The sequence below is a fragment of the Delphinus delphis genome, chromosome 7 (assembly GCF_949987515.2).
Source record: "Delphinus delphis chromosome 7, mDelDel1.2, whole genome shotgun sequence".
In the NCBI taxonomy this organism is placed as follows: domain Eukaryota; kingdom Metazoa; phylum Chordata; class Mammalia; order Artiodactyla; family Delphinidae; genus Delphinus; species Delphinus delphis.
This window is the reverse complement of record NC_082689.1, coordinates 59,400,733-59,422,276: the sequence shown is the minus strand read 5'-3', so window position 1 is coordinate 59,422,276 and position 21,544 is coordinate 59,400,733. Positions and strand designations below refer to the sequence as shown.

At 43.1% G+C, this 21,544-nt stretch overlaps 1 protein-coding gene across 3 annotated transcripts in view; it reads left to right on the top strand.

Annotated features, from left to right (window-relative positions):
* Positions 1-21,544, top strand: part of MAP3K20 (mitogen-activated protein kinase kinase kinase 20) — a 174,465-nt gene that overhangs the window by 126,395 nt on the left and 26,526 nt on the right. For 2 of the 3 annotated variants that reach the window (XM_060016573.1, XM_060016574.1), the window contains exons 12-16: positions 8,523-8,567; positions 10,371-10,401; positions 10,499-10,638; positions 14,653-14,715; positions 15,689-15,781. In XM_060016573.1, coding sequence (XP_059872556.1) covers positions 8,523-8,567; positions 10,371-10,401; positions 10,499-10,638; positions 14,653-14,715; positions 15,689-15,781 — 372 coding nt within the window. Of the gene's footprint in view, positions 1-407; positions 6,397-8,522; positions 8,568-10,370; positions 10,402-10,498; positions 10,639-14,652; positions 14,716-15,688; positions 15,782-21,544 lie in introns of those variants that run through there. The other variant, XM_069540853.1, reaches the window with a different exon arrangement.

Below are 21,544 nucleotides of genomic sequence, written 5' to 3'. Positions count from 1 at the left end.
TAACTCGAGATTTAATCTCTACTTAATTTCTCTTTTAATATAATAATTAACTAAATGTTTCCATATGAAAGTCAAATTGGGAAAAATTGAGAGAAATTCTAAAAACTACTTTGTTTTAAGGAAAAGGAGGGCTTAAAACTTACAACTTCCTTCCTATTGGAAATTCGGCTTGCTGTGGTGCTTTGCAAACCTTTGGTTGTGATTTACTCTGTCATTTATAAATTATGGTAAACACGCTGGAGCCAAACCTGCCATTAAATAAATTCTCAAATAATCCCTTACATTCATTTATTTCACTAATCATTTACCTTCTGTGCAACACCCACTAATTTTGTGGTATCTGTTTCCTTGATATAAATTGGTCCTAATTTCTCTTTTTACTTCTGTCCTTTCTTCCCTCATGATAGCTTCTCTTGCCTCTTGCTGCAAGAATGTCTGAGGAGTCTTACTTTGAATCTAAGACAGAGGAGTCAAACAGTGCAGAGATGTCATGTCAGATCACAGCAACAAGTAACGGGGAGGGCCATGGCATGAACCAAAGTCTGCAGGCCATGATGCTGATGGGCTTTGGGGATATCTTCTCAATGAACAAAGCAGGAGCTGTGATGCATTCTGGGATGCAGATAAACATGCAAGCCAAGCAGAATTCTTCCAAAACTACATCTAAGAGAAGGGGGAAGAAGGTCAACATGGCCCTGGGGTTCAGTGATTTTGACTTGTCAGAAGGTGATGATGATGGTGATGATGACGGTGATGAGGAAGATAATGACATGGATAACAATAGTGAATGAAAACAGAGAGCAAAGTATTAAAATTGAAAATGTCCGGGAAAACAAAAGAAACTTGTTATCTCAGTCTGTACAAAAACCAGTAAGGAGGTAGAAAACCAAGCACTGCATTTTTAGGCCAATCACATTTATATGACAGTCATTTCTTTACGATTTTACTTTTGATTTGTCTTTGCTTACAGAAAAGGGGGGAGGGGATTAAGCCAAAAAGGTCTATTCAATGAATCAGCAAATGTGGTGCCTGATTATAGAAACTTGTGATTCTATATGTAATATAGCATTTTTTAACGAATGACATTCTGGCTTTTTAAAAATGAATACATTATAGTTTGATTTGATTTGATTTATTCAGTTGCTTTAAAAAACTTACATTTTCAACAAGCACTCTTAACTCCTAATTCTTCTTTGACACTTGATTTTCTTGTAACATACTATGTTTTTTTTCCCCTTATGGTCAGAAATAATTGATAGTGACTAAAAAATCTAACAATAAAAAAATTGAAACGAAAGGAAGTTCTAACAAATACTTCTCCAGAAATACCTAAGTGCTGAGGGTTTTTAATACTTAATAGCACAACTTCTGAAAGTAAAACGCAAGAGATGTTTTCAGTAGTACGTTTGCAGGAGAAATACTCTGACTTGAAACCAAACAGCAGTGTTGTGGCACTTTCACACCAGTGCTCGCCCCAGAAGCTTCTTAACAGCACACTGTCATCTAAGGCTTAGCTTATACTTTATACAAAGAGAAAGAGAGAGTAAGGGATCACACTTCCAGGCAGCGTGAGCGTTAATACGGGGGCAGGAGTGTATGCGTGTGTGTTTGTTTTCCAGAGGGGCATGAGAATCCTGGATTCTAAGTACATGTAGAGATATTTTAAAGACAGAACTAAATATTATAAAAAGAATAGCAAAGATAAGCTGTCCTTACTTAGAAAAAAGTGCAGAATGAAGGGTCCTTTTTATTGCAGATCTAGCCTTCCAGATTTCTTTTTTTTAACTCTGACTCAGCCATGCTGGTGTTAAAGAGAAGTAAATGTAGGTGCTGCTCTGAAAACCTAGCTAGCCAGAGAGATATTCTCAGAATGTTATCGCAGAATTGTCAAAGCTTGTTTAAACTATAAAATATTAAAAAACTACAAAACATTTGTAGTTATGTACATACAGAAAGGCAAAAGAACAAAGAAAGATTTTTTTTCAGTCTAAATTTGAAAGCAGTGCCGTTCATTTGACTATTAAACCAAAGTACTTTGGGTGGTTCTTTTTATGGAAGATTTTTTTTTTTTTAATTTTATTTTTGGCTGCATTGGGTCTTCGTTGCTGCGCGCGGGCTTTCTCTAGTTGTGGCAAGCGGGGGCTACTCTTCGTTGCGGTGTGCAGGCTTCTCATTGCAGTGGCTTCTCTCATTGTGAAGCACGGGCTCTAGGCACACGGGTTTCAGTAGCTGTGGCACGCGGGCTCAGTAGTTGTGGCACATGGGCTTAGTTGCTCTGCGGCATGTGGGATCTTCCCAGACCAGGACTCGAACCTGTGTCCCCTGCATTAGCAGGTGGATTCTTAACCACTGCGCCACCAGGGAAGCCCATAGAAGATTTAAGAAAGGATATCATCATAGATATTGTCTAATATTATTTCCAAGTATATTTGATCATAAAAAGCCTCCTGGAATTTGAAGCATGACATGCTTCCAATCCCCATTAAGGGTGGAAAATACCACAAAATGATCAGTACTCTGTGCCAGCTTTATTTAGAGAAAAATTACTAATAAAATGTTCTGGGTGTGAAATGTAGAGACCAGTCTGTATAGAATAGTGATAAATAGAAGGATCTGGAGTCAGATCGTGATTCAAAATCGCTGTGCAATCTTGGGCAAATTATTTAACTTGTACGTCTGCTCACCTTTAACTTGAGAATGGTAATAGTACTTACCTAAAGGATTGTTGTGAGGATTAAATAAGATGATACATGTAAAGCATTTAACACAGTACCAGGCCAATGGTAAGTGGTCAGTTAATGTTAGCTACTGTTAACTATGCCAGTGAAAAGACACTGAAAAATAAGTGGTTTCTGTAACCTGGAAAACGAAACTATCAATTTCAAGTGATATTTGTTGAGTAGGATGAGATGAAAGTTAAAGTGAATAGCTTTCAGGAATGATAGAGAACATCTTTGGAACGTAAGCTGCACGAGCCGATCTACTCTGTCGCCCTTTGAAGACCATGCACATGGCAAGGTTTAGCTAGTCTGAGGTGTTTGCAGGCCTTGCTACCACCCACAGACCAGGCAAACACAGAAAGAAGAGGTAAACATTTCCCCTAGAAGATGGGTTCCCCACATACCCAATCTGATACACTTCCTATGTCTATGCAAATATAGACACAGATACACACACACCACAGTATATTGCTGGTGACAAACAGGTGCAAACATAAATAGGCATCCTGTCTGCACTCAGACATGGAGGAGGCCTCTTTGATTCAAGACGAGCCACTCAAGCAGAAGATCTTGGAGTGGAGCAGAGGGGATGGTTTTCAGCTCTTGACTTCCCAGCATGCCCTGGGGCTCTGTGCCATGTAACCTGAAGGAGAGCCAGAGACCAGGTAGTTCACAGCTTATTCTTGCACATCTTCCCAGGCCAAGGTAAAGTCATCCATCCCACCAGAATTCATTGAGCCCCTCCTTTGCGCCCGGTACCGTTCTAGGGAACAGCTAGATGAAAATCTGCACTTGCGGAGCTTACAGGCCAGCAAGCGGAGATGGCCAACAAACAGAACAAATGCATCATGTAGTAAACATTTGATAAGTGCACGCTGGGAAACGAAGCAGGGAAGGATGAGGCCCATAGCGGAGTGTTGTGGACTTTAAAGTGTGGTCAGGAAAGGCCTTACCCATAATGGAATCTCTGTGGGCTGATTTTGGGATCTGTGCACCTTATGTAAGAGTGTAAACCTTAAAAAATAAAAGAGTGTAAACCTTGTCTCTCATTTGAGAATAACCGGAAATAAATTTAGAACGTATGAAATGAATGGGATGGACATTTTTTAAAATTTACATTAAATAAAAATGTATAATAATAATTAGATCTATTAGGATTATACATAAGGTTTTGGTGCATTAATAAAAGCAGCCAAATAAGGCCAAAAGAGAAAGGTAACAACCCAGACCTAGGTTTACCATCATTCAGGTAATATTTCTCTAATCTCTCGACTGCTGCCATTTTCCTCACAGAAATTCCAGAGATGGTCATAGCTCAATACTCTGCCATCAGGAAACTGCAGAGATTTTGGACACAGCAGAATTGATAACCTCAGTGATACGCTTGCAGTGTTCTAACCTAAAATTGGGCTATAGGTAATTACTATAGGGCACTGGCTATTTTACTTTCTGTTCCAAATCAGTGTCTTTCTAGGGTTTTGAACATCCCTGAAGTCTGCATCATATAAACAGAATCTTAAAGTGGTTTCCCTTGATCTATGAAGATGATTTAGAAGACTTTAGACTCTATTATTAGCCTTATTAAATTTAAAAAGAAATATTTATCAGCCATAGGCAGAATTTCTAATGAAGATGTTAATTATACAGCTTTTAATTCACTTTTCAGATCAGTTTTGTTGTTGTTGTTTTTGTGTTGTAACGTCTTTTTTGGAGTGTAATTGCTCTACAATGGTGTGTTAGTTTCTGCTGTATAACAAAGTGAATCACTATACATATACATATATCCCCATATCCCCTCCCTCTTGCATCTGTCTCCTTCCCACCCTTCCTATCCCACCCCTCTAGGTGGACACAAAGCACCGAGCTGATCTCCCTGTGCTATGCAGCTGCTTCCCACTAGCTATCTATTTTATATTTGGTAGTGTATATATGTCCATGCCACTCTCTCACTTTGTTCCAGCTTATCCTTCCCCCTCCCCGTGTCCTCAAGTCCGTTCTCTACGTCTGCGTCTTTATTCCTGTCTTGCCCCCAGGTTCTTCAGAACCTTTTCTTTTAGATTCCATATATATGTGTTAGCATATGGTATTTGTTTTTCTCTTTCTGACTTACTTCACTCTGTATGACACACTCTAGGTCCATCCACCTCACTACAAATAACTCAATTTCGTTTCTTTTTATTAGCCAGTGATTTTTAATATGCAGTAGATTTGTTAGACTTTACCACCAGCTGGGGAATTCAAACTTGATCCCCATGAAAATCAAGGAATTGGGGTGGGGGGGAAGGTTTGGGAGAGATCTAAAACGATTTCTCATGGCACTACGATGTACACAACTTTGCTTTTCAGAGGTTTCATTGGAGTGGTAAGAATTTCATGAAAGATAATTTTAAAACTTACTCTGAGTTAAATCTTGATCCTTTTTCTTGATACACTAGACTTGTTGCTGCCTTTTGAAACTAGCAGTCTACTGCACCGCATACATCATAGAGCATAATTTTTCTATAATCAGGTACCTTTTGCTGCTTTGGGGTAAGACTGTTTTCCTGTTTAGATGTTAAGCATTTCCAGAGAGAAGAATCTGTTCTGTTCTTTTGATTGTAACATAGCCTGAGAGCTGTAGATGCAGCCTCCCTGATGAGAAATGAGCGTCTACCAGGCCATCTGGAGGACTAGCTATGTTTCCTCAGACTCCAGCTTAGTTTGCACTCTATTACCTGTGAGGAGCTTTCTGGCATGTGATTATTTACTTCAGAGCTAGAGTTTCAGGCACGTACATTAACTATTTTATATTGTGTGCAGAATAATAGACCTTTTAATGTCAGATACAATACACTGCACATATTGCTTTTGCACTGTTTTAAAATTTTTGTACTAAATGATAGAAAATATTTATATTCTTTGAGTGTGAGCTTTGAATAGATGGCATTATCACCTTATTGGTTTTTTTTTTAACAAAACGTTTTTCTCAATTATTCTATCGCAATGTTATTCTGAGCAAGTCCTATGCCAAAATCGTGTATCATGTTTGTATGGAAGATTAAATTTTATTCTTGTGTGGTAAGACTACTCAGTTATTGACTTCATTGTTGGAATTCGATATTCCAACACAAAGTCCACAATGTATTCAGAAATCCAAGTTGGTGTCATACATTTCATTTTGATGTGAACTTTTCTTTGCTTTCCTTTGTTTTAAGACTCCATTTTGCAATAAACGTTTTGACAGTAAATCCCTTTGTTATGTGTTATTGTGTATATCAGAGCTTTGTTAGATTGGATTCCCAACAACCTTTGAAGGAATCATTATCACACGCATGACCGTGAGTGTGAGCTTCTCTCCTGAAATCAACTGGAGTGTAAATAATGAATTTGTAAAGTGATGGGGCAGTCACAAGGTGGATTTTTTTTTTTTTAATCCCCAAAGAGAGACAGAAAAGCTTAGAACTCACCCTATAGCAGATACACTGATAATGTTAACAAGGTCCAGCAGACATAGAGGAAATAGGAAGCCACTCTGTGGCTGGAGATATTAACTCTTCTCCCCTGTTCTGCCAAATTCAAACCGTCTTGAAGCATGCCTGGCTCCAGCCTTCCTCTCACTAATCTTTGCCAGCAGCATGCAAGAATCCTGCCGGAGCAAGTCTCACACTGAATCCAGCGCCTTTCCCTTGGCGTCATCTTGGTGAGCCACCCTCAGAGCACAAGTCAACTCTTCTCCTCTCCTTCGGACATGAAAACCAAAGATGTTGGCTTTGATTAGTTGCTTCCTTTACAACCTTTATGCAAGAAATACTTATCAGTTTTGTTCAGCACAACATTTGGGAATTATATACAAATCAAAACATTCCATACACCCTCACTTCTTCTAAAAGCCAGCCTTGATGCAGCCCTAAACGGCTCTGTAAAGTAAAGCAGTCTGTTGTTTCTTAAACTAATCAAACAAGTTCCTTATTTCACATTTGAGTCTGTGATGGGAAAAGCAAATGACGCTTCTGCAGCTGTATCCAGCTGCCCCGTGAAGAAATAAAACTTGTCATGTATTTTCTTTGATCAAGTTCAGTTTTAGATCCTGTTTCTCAAGTCACTTTCGTTTCTGCATTATTAAAGCAGGTGAGTGCATGTGACTACAAACACCAGGTATTTCAGAGGAGGGAAGGGGCAGTCCTGTGGGAATCGGAGCACATGAGGGTAGCGGAGTACATATAGAGTGGTAGCGATTTATACCCTTGCAACTTATCTGTACGTCTCAAACTCTATGCATTCAGATGTATTGTAACTAGTGGGTTTTTTAAATAAATCTGCCTGGCCCCCTAGAGTTGGCTGCAGTTCCCCTTGATCCTTGGACATGCGCACACTGTATCTGGAGCTCCCGTTGAACAAACGTGCCGTGCCCGTCCTTCCTTCCTGTCCCGCCTCCACCACTGCCAGTGTCTTGCCTTGTTGCTTCTCACCAGGAGTCACCTCTCTTCTAGCCCTGCTGTGCCAGCTCAAGCCACTATGCCTTCCATCCCCCATGGTAGTCTATGAAACCCTCCCTTTTCCGTGGTATAGCCATAGACATTGAACTCTATACCAGAGAATTTAGCATCATAGTAAATGCACCCTTCAGTTTTACTCATTCAACAAACTGTTCAACAAAAATTTACCAGATGTTGTGTGCCAGGCACTCTGATGGGCACTGAGGAAACTAAAGGTGGCCTTGAACTCCTCCCAAGGTATAGTCCATACCTACTTTACCCCCCCTTAAATTAAAAGCTCCTTGAAGGCAGAGGCATGCCTTTCCTAGCAAGGTTTTGAGCATGTGAATTTAAAATACCTGCAGATTAGAAGGATTAACTCACCCACCCTCTGATGTTTACACTAATGGTAAAAGTAACCAAATCCAACTTCTTTTTTTTTCAACTCGCACAAAAAATACTATTTGTAACACGTGTTGAAAGACACTTTGCCATGTTGCCTCATGAGCAATCCAACCATGTTGGCAAGTTAAGCTGGTTAAAACTAATGGCTATAGCAAACTAATTCAAGTCACAAGACACAGATTTTCTTCCCGTTACGTAGGTATTTATTTAGTCTGTGGCCATGGAGCATATATTGAAGCGAGTAGTCCTTTGGCTCTGAAAATGGGCAGGCAGGAGTCCTCTTGCAAAGTTGTCATTCATGTTTGTATACTTGCCAGGGAGGGAGGTTAGTTTAGTTTAGTTTTAGTTAGAGCAACTCTGCAACCTGGGTTCCTTAGGACGGCTCCAATTTTACGTGTCCTTCTAATATTTTGTTTTAAAAATATAGTGCAACTGAGACATTTAAACACTTAGAAATTCCCCTCTAAAAATAAGCATGTAAAACATCTGGTTACCAAGTGGTTGCTTTGGAATTTTCATTAATGATCAAACGATCTTCGTGTTGACTGAGAATTCCGAAGACGGCTCTGGTATCTGACAAACGTCAGAAATTCCTTGACTGCCAAGGCCTTCTCATGGGAGGTAAAACTACTCTCAGTGTGCCAAGTACAAAGAGTGGAAAATCCCAAGATGTGCAGAGTCCCATTGTCACGGCTCACCAAGCACAATGAATTGTTACTGAGAGGTGGTTTGGCTTCTGTGGGCAACATCTCTGGAACCCTGAGAAATTCCTTAATGGTTGGGAAAACTGGTTTCCATTCAATGCCACCTGCAGGAGGAACCAAGCCAGAGCTGCTTGGTTTTAGCTGCCCAGAGCTAAAATACTGAAAAGTGTGGGGTTAAACCAAAAAGACAGTGATAATATTCCTTCTTTTTTTCCATTTCATTCATATTTCCCATGCAGCTGCTGCCTTCCTTTGAGATTGGTGCGTGGACAGAAGAGGACGTGGTAAGCAGCTTCTTTTAATGCCTCGTTTAACCTGGGCAGGTAGTTCATAAATTTGTCCACAAGTTAAAAATACAGGGAGAGGGGTTTGGGCCTTAGGAAAGTGTTAAGTAGGAGAAGTTGACAAATTCCATGTCTTTCTATTTTTAATGCAGTAATGATTTAAAATAAGGCCTCGAGCAAAGCAAGTATCTCTTCAAATCTTACAAGAGGATTCCACCTCCCTATTTGCTCTGAAAGGTATACCAGGATACAGTAATGAATACCAGTTAAAGGGGGGAATCCAGGATACTAAATGAACATACTTGGAAAAAAATTGATCTTAAGTTTTCCCAAAAGACCAGGGATGGACTTGAACCATGGTGGGGAAAGAACTGGTAGAGGCAGTGCCTTAGCCCTGTTCATTTTACTGTCTTTACTCTGACCTTCCCAAGAAGGAATAGACCCGAGCTCCCAGACATTCTCTGAAGCGGGAGCCGGAGAAGCCCCATGTTTGGGGGAGGATGTGAACAGACTAGTTAAGTCCAAAGGAAATCCCACACCCTACAGTCTGGGTAGAGACCCTGAGGAACAATCCTGCTTAGCCTGTTATATCTCTGTATCTGTTTCCTTAAGTGAAAAACAGGTCCGAGAATTCTTGGTCAGAGACCTCAGGGGTTTTTGCCTGTCCAGGTCCATTTTATAAGTTCAAGGTTTCATTAAATGTAAAAGGAAAAAATAAAAGTTTGTATGCCAGCCTCAGCAGGCCCACACCCCAGGAAATAGACTAGGTACCCCAAAGTCAAACTCATTATTAGAAACTCTTGGGAAGGTCTCTGGAAGGTTTACCAGACTCAACTGGTTTCTGGGCCAGGGCACATCCTCCCAAGCCCTTGGTCTTCTGGTGAAGTAATCCTGCTTTCAGATAAGCTCATCTCTGTGGCTTCTGCAGGGGAAGTACGCTAGCACCAGTTACCTCTATTTCCCATTCCCTGAGTCCTGGTGATTCTAACTTTCCTGCCAGCCCTGCTTAACAAGGACAGAGGACTTAGGCTCGCCTCTTCACAGGCCTCCATAGAACCCCTTTATCCCCAGCTGCAAAGTTGGCCCTTCTCATCTGAGAAGAAATGTTTTAAAAGGCACTGAGCTCTAAAAGCTATTTTTAGTCTTTGCTCTGAGGTTGAGTGGTTTTCAAACCATTTAAATAAAATTCCAGGGTCAAGGGCTCCCTAGAGAATGGGTGGGCCTGGGTGTGGCCCCCCATTCTGTCTCCCTTCACCTGGATAGTGTGAGAGGCTACGGTAAACACACGCCAAGGGAAATTCAAGGACTGAGGTTGCTGGGTCCAACCTCATTCTGTGTAGGAAGCTCCACATTTGAACTTGTCTCGGGCCACAAAGCTACTTCATGACCAGGCCTAGAACAGAGGACGTATTTTATCCATCTTTCTGTCCACTGCCGTGTGGTCCCTCTCACTCAGACAATTCCTGGGTAAACCAGTGCCCTTCAACAACCCAGGGGACCACTGGCACATGAATGGAAAAAGCATTATAAGTAAGAATCTTCTTGAAAGGATTTTTAAATATCTTTCAAATAAGGAGGAAAACCAATGGTCCTTCAAGGGTCCAAGACCCCCAAAGGGAGGATGTCTCCAATTTGAAACCTTGAAGTTTTAAAACAGTAAAGAGAAAGTCTTCTGTTTTCCCTTTGTGGTTTAGCAAGAATTAAAGGTATTTTAATCCATTGAAAAACTATGTGTTTTACTGTTAAGTCTGGCCACTGACCATGAATGAATCTTCAAAACCATATATGTCCTCTCTTCCACAGTATTTTTGGGTTCAGCAGCTCGTCAGAAAAGGCAAGTGGAAAAGCTTACCTTCTTAATTCATGGAGTTAACTTTGCTTGGGATGTGATTGAGTCTAATTTTATTCTGTCTTCTAATCACTCCCTTCAGGTGACACTTCAGAGGAGATGAGCCTATATGCGAACTTGTTTAAGGAAAACAACATTACAGGAAAGCGACTGCTTCTTCTCGAGGAAGAAGACTTGAAAGACATGGGCATCGTCTCCAAGGGGCATATCATCCATTTAAAGGTACCTCAGAAAGGGAGAACATTCAGTCAGCAAACCTTTCTTGAGCTCCTACTGTGGAGTAGGTCGTGTGTCACGTTAGAGGCTGAGCTGGTGGTCACAGTGTGGAAATACTTCATACCAGCTGATCGTTAGCTGCTGCCCCCATGGGACCCCTACTCCCTCTTCATAATCCCAGAACAGAGGGTTAATACCTGGTCCAGCAGAAGTCACCTGGATACACCTGCATAGAACCCCCGTGCCCTCAGGAAGTCTCTAGTCTAGTGGAGAAGACAGTCATTAATCATGCAAAAATGGTAACATGGCAGTTGTAAGAAGTACCACAAAGGAGAGCTGAGGTTGGGCCGAGGGGAGGCTTCTGTGCAGAAGTTATGGAGTTGAGAGCTGAAGGGCCAGGAGGTGTAAGTGGGTGAAGGGTGTGGGGAGGAGGTGTTTGGGCGGCAGGGCTCTGCCTGTGGAGGGGCCTCAGTGTGGGAAGAAGCGTCGTGCGGCACTAAAGCCGTGTGCGCCTGCAGAGCTGCCAGCCCACCCGGCAATAGCAGGAGGCAACTTGCTTTGAGGCCAGAGAGGCCAGATATCCATTAGGGACCCCTAACGATGCCAGAATGTGTCCACAGACTGAGTGAAGTCTGCAATCTTCCAAATTTTACCCAGAACAGACACCACCTTATGTGTACTCTTATCCCTCATTTTCTCAGGAAATCCTAACATTTCCCCCCAGAACTTCAGTCTTGAAAGCTTTCCTTTCTTTTTTTCTTAATAAATCTATTTATTTATTTATTTATTTGGCTGTGTTGGGTCTTCGTTGCTGTGCGCAGGCTTTCTCTAGTTGCGGCCAGCGGCGGCTACTCTTCCTTGAGGTGCACGGGCTTCTCATTGCAGTGGCTTCTCTTGTTGTGGAGCACGGGCTCTAGGCACACGGGCTTCAGTAGTTGTGGCACATGGGCTCAGTTGTTGTGGCACACGGGCTTAGTTGCTCTGCGGCATGTGGGATCTTCCCAGACCAGGGCTCGAACCCATCTCCCTTGCATTGGGAAGCAGATTCTTAACCACTGCACCACCAGGGAAGTCCCTTAAACACTTTCAAAGCTAAACCTCTGTTTTTGTTGTTGTTGCTTTTTTTGTAGTTTAGCAACCAGTTCTGTTTTTTTGTTTCTTTGTTTTGTTTTGCTTTTTAGTTACTCAAAACCAAATAACACTTGCTGGCATCTGTGTGCACCTTGTTATTATTCAGAGGTCTGTTTCAAGAGAGATCTTACAATGAAATCGAGTTTACGCCCCAAACCTCCTCAACCCCAGTGTGGGTAGATGGAAGGGTGGACACAGGTTAGAAAGAAGAGAAATAGAATAAAGAAGGAAATGTAGGGACTTCGCTGGTGGGTCCAGTGGGTAAGATTCCGCGCTCCCCATGCAGGGGGCCCGGGTTCGATCCCTGGTCGGGGAACTAGACCCCGCATGCATGCCACCAACTATGAGTCCACAGGCCGCAACTAAGACCCCACATGGCGAAAATAAATAGATAAATAAAATAAATATTTTTTTTAAAGGGAAGGAAATGTAGAAAAAGCAACTTCTTATCCAAATCCACATCTTGACAAAGGCTCTACCAACTTGCCAACAACTTTCCCCTTTGCCTCAGTTGGAGCTACTGATACCAGGCTTTTTCAGGGAAATCCTCCCTGAGGTCCAAGGAGAACACATCCACTTCTGTCCTATGGGCCCTGAAGCCACATAAGGAACATCCTTACAGCCCCTCAGCACCCTTCAGATGATGGCTTAGCCTTAACCTACCACCTGCTCCCTCTCACAAGATGGGCAGGAAACCTCATGCATAAACATACATCTTAAATGATGGTAAATAATTTAATCTCTACCTCCAGCTGTGGGCAAATCCGTCCTGAAAAGCAACGCTGGCTTAGATGGGCTACAGTAGGAAAAATTCTTCTCTCTGGTACAGAGAAGTTTCAGGGTTCAAAGAGAGAGATTTGATCAATCTTGTCCCATTTAGCGGATGCCAAAAAGATGCTCCCAACTCCCCTTCCCCTCTCCTGCCTTTGAAATAGGACTCGTTCCTTAAGGAACAGTCAGGAGGAAAAGGGGTGGCGAGTTGTGACAGCTCCTCAACAGCCTCTGTGATTTAAATATTCCCAGACCCAGCCTAGGACAGGCTAAGTGCCCCTCTGTGCTGGTTGGTATCGTTAGAGCAAGCGATGTCCAAACTTACGGATTATGGTTCAGCAAATCCAGTGGATGCCTACTGATCACAGTCCTGGGCCTGTGAAGAAACAAAGAATCCTGCCCTTAAGGAATTTACATCCCAGAAAAGAGAGAAAACGTGTATATACAACTTCTCTTAATTCAGAGTCTTGGCATTTGGGAGCGGAGTGTCTGTCCTGAGCTCCAAAGGAGGGGCGTAGCCAGCATCTGCGGGGACCGCAGACTCCCTCCTGGAAGAGTCTGTGTGTGCACAGAAAGACAGTCAGTCCCTGGGGGGGTGGGTCTCAAAAGTCAGGCGTGCGGGCCCTACACCTCTGCCAAAGCCAGGACCCTATTACAGTGGCCGCCCCCGGGGTGGGCAGGGGTGGGGGGCTTGGCCCCCAGGTGACACTCTCTTAAACTCAGCTGGGTCCTGGGTACTTCTGACAAGTAGTCTTACATGAGAGGGAAAGAGTGAGGGGAAAGGGTCATGGAAACAGACCTTTCCATGGGAGGTCTGGGAGCATCCTGCATATACTCTCGGGGCAACGAGGATAAAGAATCCTTCAAGCTGGGCCATTCGGGATGGGACGCTGCAAGGGGACCTCCAGACTGGAAGAGCCCGCCTGGTCCTTGTGACAGTGCTTCCCACGCGCACACACACACCCATCCAGAGGGTGAGAAAGTGCCCTCCATTCTCTGCGGTCTCACTGAGGAAGGCAGGGCATTGTTGTACACCTTCTCAACGAGTGAGTCTCTCAGCCTACAGATGGTCGATTATACAACTGCAAAGTGGACGGTCTGTCCACCTGCCCTTTGCTACTTGGTTGTTCCTTTCAGCCTGTCTTGGCGTCCTCCTCACCCGAGCCTGGAAGCCCTCTGTGGAGGAGCCTTGAAGAAGGAATAGAGCCTAACATCCAATAAGTGCTCATTATTGCATGATGTGTCAACAGCTTTCATTTCACTTGTTTTGTTTTGTTTTGTTTTGTTTTGTTTTTGCGGTACGCGAGCCTCTCACTGTTGTGGCCTCTCCCATTGCGGCGTGCAGGCTCCGGACGCGCAGGCTCTGCAGCCATGACTCATGGGCCCAGCCGCTCCGCGGCATGTGGGATCTTCCCGGACCGGGGCACGAACCCGTGTCCCCTGCATCGGCAGGCGGACTCTCAACCACTGCGCCACCAGGGAAGCCCTCATTTCACTTTTTTAAAAATGCATCTAATTTTTCTTACATCGGTACTTTTTTACTCTCTATGTGATATGCTCAGTTCACAGAAAAGCTGGATTATACCTGATGAGTATAAACAAGAATCATAATTTAAATTGTCCTCCTTTCCTTTGAGAGTCCTTTGTCCTCCACTGGGGGAGGGAGCTTTGGACACAAACCCACAGAAAAGCCCTTTCAATGCAGTAAACCCTTTAGTGAGATTTCAGCTCTAATGAGAGCCTCTGGTGATATATTCATGTTCTTTGTTGTTTTTCCCACAATTACTCAGGGTGACAACTGCATTCTCTACAGTAGAATATTAACTTATCACTACTATACTCTACCGGTATTTGAAGAATGGTTTTATTTATTTTTTCCTCTGAGATTAAACATCTTTAAAATATCTTCCTGTTCCATTAAATAATTATAAACTACCTATAATACTTTGAACAACCAGGTTTATTCTCAATAGATGTTGGATATTAACATCCCCAAGGTATTTTGCGAACTACGTAAATAAAGAATGCCTTTATATGTGCACAATAATTTTAATCCTTTCTTGGCATTATCGGATCATTAATAAAGTCATGTGGGTTTCTTGTGTTTTTTTTTTACAGTCAGCCATTGAGAAGTTAACCCACGATTACCTAAACTTGTTTCACTTCCCACCACTCATTAAGGTAAGGAAGGTTTTTCTTACTGAGAATATGCTACTTTTATTGACATATGTACCAGCCACATCCACACCTAAATTTGCCAATGTCGGAAACCGTTGTTTGAAGTGAAATTTAATCATATCTGTCCAACAAAAGGCCCTTTGAGTGAAGCTGAGGATGTGCATAAATGGAACAACCTTGTTCCCTGCAAGTTGAAATATTAACAATACAGTCATGATAAGAACAACACATGTCACCTCAGTGGCTAGAGGATATAAGTGCTAACATTGTAGGTGAGGACCTCTGGCCTCCCACCTGGCTCGGGAGACCTTTGTCCGACATGGAAGCCGCTGAAGGAATTCACACGCTAAGCTCTGGATTGCCACTTGCATTGAGAGGTGGAAGTTTTACTGTTTGAATAACATATTAGTATATTTAACATACTATTTTGAATATAGTCTAAAGGTATACAGCATAGTTTGTTATAAAATTAGTAGATACTTGCAAACAATATATAGAACTCTTCTCATTCACCAACAACTCTGGTTTTCCATCTCTAAGCCCACGAAGATTCATTTGTTCCTCTCCTTGGCCCTCTATCCACAGATGCTCTAGGAACTGCATAATTCTTCTTTGGGATTAGGGTGTAAATATCTTGAGTGTTGTGAAACTCTCAAGGTGAAGTCTCTGTGCATCTCCAGGGACGAAGTGCATTTCTGGGGTAGAATTGCACAATGCAAGATGCATTGTGAAAAATGTAAGATGGTGTCATTCAGTTTGCAGTGCATGAGACAAATCATTGGGCAAAGTTCTCAAAGGCTTAATATGTCATTCCTCTTGCTTTTAGTAATTGGAATTTGTAGTGTATTCCAAAATAACCAAAAATTAAGCAATAGATTAGAATGGAAAAACTAGTGCTGGGAAATCGTCTCCTTTACATGAGAAGTAAAAGTAAAAACACTATGTAGTATAAACAGTGCTTAGTTTTCTGTTTCAGGACTCAGTAGGTGAACCTGAAGAAAATGAGGAAAAAATAGTGAACCTTGAACTTGTTTTTGGTTTTCACTTGAAACCAGGGACTGGCCTACAGGTAAATCATATTTTAAATCCTTTGGATCAATTTCAGTCTAATTTACTCTTTTTCTCTCCTGGAACTGTGTGGTTTTATATACCCCCTACCAGCTGGTAACATGATTCTGAGTAAATTTATAGACTTTATAAAATAGAATTTAATTGAAAGGCTGCCAGCTGCCTCTGTAAGCCAATCTAGGAATCGTTCTCATTCAGCTGAAGAGCCCTGTGTGAGGCCACCCAAACCCTCAAGGAAACGCACTGCAAACCATGGTGGGCAGTGGGCAGTGTCAAGGTCGGGGGCACGGACACTAGAGTAACTGTTTATGCTTCTTGGCGTCACAGCTTCCTGATTCCAGTTTCTTTGTTTTTTAAGGGGAATCACTTTTATAATATCGAGAGTAGAACAACAGCAAGAATGGAACTGTAGGCAAGATGGAAAGCTAGATTATCAACGCTAAATGGGGTGGCAGGACATTTGACCAAATCTCATTCAGTCAGGCTGCTGCTTTATGTTATGTTTAGAGTCTGGGCTAATTACGTGGGCTAGGTGTCATATGAATTGGAATCATAATAGGTTTTTGTTACTTTGGATTACTATGAATAGCCAGTAATAGTGATCACGTCTATTAATTGACCACTCGTGTTCCAGGCATACAGGACTCAGATGTAGGTGCTATTTTCCCCCATTTTACAAATAAGGAGACTACGGCTCTGAAAGGCCAATTAACTTGTCCAAGGGTTACATGGCTAGCAAGTAGCAGAAGACGGATCTGGCGCAGGCCTCTCTGACCCCAGAACCAAACTCTTAACTACTGCACTATTGGTACCTTTCCTTTGATGCTGCAAAGAGACCTTGTAAAAACAACTCCTCACAACATGAGCCCGTTGCTCTGGGAGAGCTGGTGGGGCTCAGCTGGCCCACTGGCCCTCACTAATTAAACCATGCTTACCCCAGGTCATTCCTGGAACCAGCACTTGGGAATGATTGGAAATTGTTGCAAGGGGTTAGTTTTACCAGGGGCTTCAAAAGATGCTCTTTCTTGGGCTTCCCTGGTGGCGCAGTGGTTAAGAATCCGCCTGCCAATGCAGGGGACACGGGTTCGAGCCCTGGTCCGGGAAGATCCCACATGCTGCGGAGCATCTAAGCCCGTGCACCACAACTACTGAGCCTGTGCTGTAGAGCCCGCGTGCCACAGCTACTGAAGCCCGTGTGCCTAGAGCCCGTGCTCCGCAACGAGAGAAGCCATCGCAATGAGAAGCCCGTGCACTGCAACGAAGAGTAGCCTCCGCTCACCGCAACTAGAGAAAGCCCATGTGCACAGCAGCAAAAGACCCAACACAGGCAAGATAAATAAATATATAAATAATAAAATAAATAAATTTATTTTAAAAAAAAAAGATGCTCTTTCTAGACACTGGACAGAGTGTTTTACCTGCACCACTGCAGGTATATTGGTGCTCTTGCTGAATGGAAATCTTAACCTCCCTTGTTTGGGCCACAGAACTTGGTTGAGTGAAAGCTGCTCTGACTCTAGGTGTCTGGTATAGGAACACTTTTCTTTTCCCTCTGTGAACGGGTCACTGTCTATTCATGCCTGTTGTTAGAAGCAGCTACCAGAAAGGGGGGCAGGAGAGTAAGTTCCTCTCCAACAATAAGCAAGGGCCCTTCCAATCCTGAGATTCTGTAGCTGTGGGCACCCCAGGTCCATCTGATGGTAAATAAACAGCACATTTTCATTTGCCTTCTTTGGGATGCTCAACTCTATGGTACTTTATTTATGAGTGCTCTGTGTTTAAAGTTTTGTTTTTGTTTTTGTTTTTGTTTTTGTGGTACGCGGGCCTCTCACTGTTGCGGCCTCTCCCGTTGCGGAGCACAGGTTCCAGACGCGCAGGCTCAGCGGCCATGGCTCACGGGCCCAGCCGCTCCGCAGCATGTGGGATTCTCCCAGACCGGGGCATGACCCCGTGTCCCCTGCATTGGCAGGCGGATTCTCAACCACTGCGCCACCAGGGAAGTCCCAGTGTGTTTAAACATTTTTATGGCTTGGATGGGGTAAAAGAAGAGGGAATAATTTTCCTGAAAAGGACTTGTCAAGAGTAATCTCAACCAAGAAAATTATTTTCAATTAACAAAGAAATGACTTGTTAATGTGGAAAACTGAATATATACATAGTTAGTAAAAATCAGAAGCTATAAATGATATTGGAGACCAAATATGGTAGTCTGGTTTTGACCATGATGGTATAGACTTCTTGAGTCATTGGTTATCCACAAGGCCTAAAGTCACTGCAACTTTCGATTGTCTGCTGATCCTTGGTCACCCATGCAGAGTAATAATTTCATCCATTCACTCAGCAGAAATTTACTGAGGACATACTGTGTGTCTGGCTCAATGCTAGATGCTCAGAATGCAAAGTAAAAAAGTATAGTACAGCCTTGCAAGGAACCCACAGTTTATGGGAAGAAGTAGACAAGATCAGTGAATGGTTTTCATACAGAACGATGCATTTTTTACAACATCATGCACATCATTCAATGAAAGCACAGTGGATGAGCACTGAAGTGATGTAGAAAGGGGTCAGAAGAGGATCTTGACGTCTTCTTGGTAGAGGTGATACTTGAACTAAAATTTGAAAACCATCAGGAGTTATTAGGTAGGGAGAAGACATTGAAGGCAAAAGGAACATCATGTGCAAAAGCTCAGAAGCCAGGAAAACACAGGCAGCTCTTCTTTGGACTGATTTCTATAGGACCTCACAACTCAACTCAAGCATCGCTCCCTCTGGGGCGACTTTAACATGGAGCAGGTGGAATAGTGTGGGGAGAGTTAAGGCCAGAATGGTGGCTGGAGACCAGAAAAAGAACTGTTTTATGTGCTGAGCTAAGGCGTTTGAAGAGTTTTAAGCAGGGAGTAGAGAGGATTCTATTTGCGTTTAAAAAAGATCTCTCAAAAGCACAGAGAAGGATGATTTGGAAAGGGCTCGGGATAGAGTGATAAAGTCCTGTGTGGGGCAGTGCAGACAACCAGGTGAAAAGGAACAAGGAGCTGAGGCTATGCAGTGCCATGGAAGTGCCCTGTGTCCAGGGACACTGAGACGGAACTGATCAGACTGAACTGATCAGACTGTGTCACTAGCTGGAGTTGGGGTGATAGAGAGGAGCCAGGACGGCACCCAGTTTCTAAGGTGAGCAGCTGGATAGATGACATTATAATGCAATAGATCAAAAGTGAAATATAGGGCTTCCCTGGTGGCGCAGCGGTTGAGAGTCCGCCTGCTGATGCAGGGGACACGGGTTCGTGCCCCGGTCCGGGAAGATCCCACATGCCGCGGAGCGGCTGGGCCCGTGAGCCATGGCCACTGGGCCTGCGCGTCCGGAGCCTGTGCTCTGCAACGGGAGAGGCCACAGCAGTGAGAGGCCCGCGTACCGCAAAAAAAAATAAAATAAAATAAAGAGAGAGTGAAATATACAATGCGGATGTAACACCAAGGTGCTAAAAGAATAAAGAAGTGACGGGAATGGGTGAGGTTAATCAGGAAAAGCTTTTTTTCCTTTCTTTTAAATTTTTAAAAAGTTTTTGGCCACACCGCGCGGCTTGCAGGATCTTAGTTCCCCAACCAGGGATTGAACCTGGGCCCTCAGCAGTGAAAGTGCAGAGTCCTGACCACCAGGGAATTCCCAGGAAAAGCTTTTTTTGGAAGGGATGAGTTTAGAATATGAGCTCGAAGAGGCTCATGGTCGTTTGCAAATAATTTTCTGAATATAATGTTTTAAAACTTATGCTTAGAGAGTCCTTCTTTCTGAAGAGCTCAAGTTATTTCATCATGTCATCTCATTTATCCCCCTTGGCATTTCTGTGAGATACATAAGGCACATGGTATTGTCATCCTTGATTAGAGAAAGCGTGTTACCAGCCTAGGGCAAGAGGACGGAGCTGAGACCAGAAATTACATCTTCATCATCACCTGTATATTAAACATGTGCTAAGCCCTAATACCTGGCGCAAGATATTTAAGCCATCTGGAAACTTCCACAAAATAATCCTAGAGTAAATTATTGTCCAGGTCTAAACTACCCAATTATGTCAGACTATAACCTAACATTTTGAAATATCTTCTCACAAATGTGCTTTAAATTGAAGTTTAAATTCCCCACATGAAAACCTTGTTACCTTGACCCTTCAAGGTAGAACCCAAGAAAAAAGGTCATCCTCAAAATCCCAATTAACTGAGTTCCCATAAGCCCATCTTCACAGAAAAGATGAAGCCTTTCTCCCGTCTCCATGACTAGAATAAGTTACACGAGAACACTGGGGTTTTGGAAGTTCTCTCCAAACCTGAGTTTGTGTATCAGGGAGATTCGCTTGACCATTTCACCTTTTCTTTTACAATTAAAATGAAAGATATATTCTGGGCTTCCCTGGTGGCGCAGTGGTTGAGAGTCCGCCTACCGATGCAGGGGACACGGGTTCGTGCCCCAGTCCGGGAAGATTCCACATGCCGCGGAGCGGCTGGGCCCGTGAGCCATGGCTGCTGAGCCTGCGCATCTGGAGCCTGTGCTCCGCAGCGGGAGAGGCCACAACAGTGAGAGGCCCGCGTACCGCAAAAAAAAAAAAAAGAAAGATATATTCTGACGGCAGCCATTGGGAATAATGTATGACAGTGACTTTATCATGAAAATAGTAGCTGTGTTTTCCCATTGCCTCTGAAAAGGACCACCAGTTAGCTACCACTTAAAATTGGTTTGTTGTTTCAGTAACTGGCCTACTAAGAGGAAACAATGGAAATGTGACCTTATCCACAAATATACAAATATATGTAGAAAATAAAGCCTTTCCTTGTAAGAAAGACCTGTGGACCTTTATGGTCAAAGAATTCAGATTAAATTCTTTTTTTAGCCTCATTTTACAACTAGATGGATTATGGCATATAAGTGAGGGTGATTCACCAGACCAAGGAAAGCCTTTCGCGTCTGGGAGCCTGTGCCTGCTCCAGTAGCCCAGAGCACCTGCGTGACCCCCTGCCCATGAACTTAGTCTCTGCTGCCGCCCCCAACCCCTCGGGATGACGAGGCCCTCACCAGACACCAGCACCATATGGAATTCAAGAATTCATCCACAAATGAAACAAACATCCTTTTTCCTTTCCTTTTTTGAGACAACCTGGCAGGGGAAATAATTGGACAAAAGGGTTCCCTGAAAATTTAAATTAATAAGAAGTTGAGAATGAGTTTTACCCATTTACCTGACCCATTTCTAAAGAGTCAAGTTAATTCTTAATTTGAATAACAATGTACATTGAGGCAGCCTCCAAGTTGACAGTGGTATTGGCAGAAATTGGGTCTTTCTCAGCTCAAGTTTCCTGGGCGAAGGGCTTGAAATGCTTATGGTAATTATTATTATTTCATACCTCAGCCAGACATCGTGGCAAGTGCTTTGCAAACATTTTTCTGGTGTAATTGTTACAATCCACCCTCATAGGGAGCAGTATCCCTGCAGGCCCAGGAGGAAACTGAGGAGGAGAGAGGAAAAGTTCCTCCCCCAGAGTTCCTACCTGGTTAGGGGCAGGTCCAGCCCAGGGGCTCAACCCTGGTGTCATACTCCTTCTTTTTGAAAAGTATCGTCATCCCCCAAAATAGGTGTATTGGTAATAAAAAGGCAAACACCTTTTTTGGTCAGTTAATACTAAACCACCACTATTTTTGTCTCATGTGGAAAGTGCCTTGCATTTTGTAATCTAAGGCCTTTGACTTGCTACAGAAGGAAAGCGGCTTCCGGAA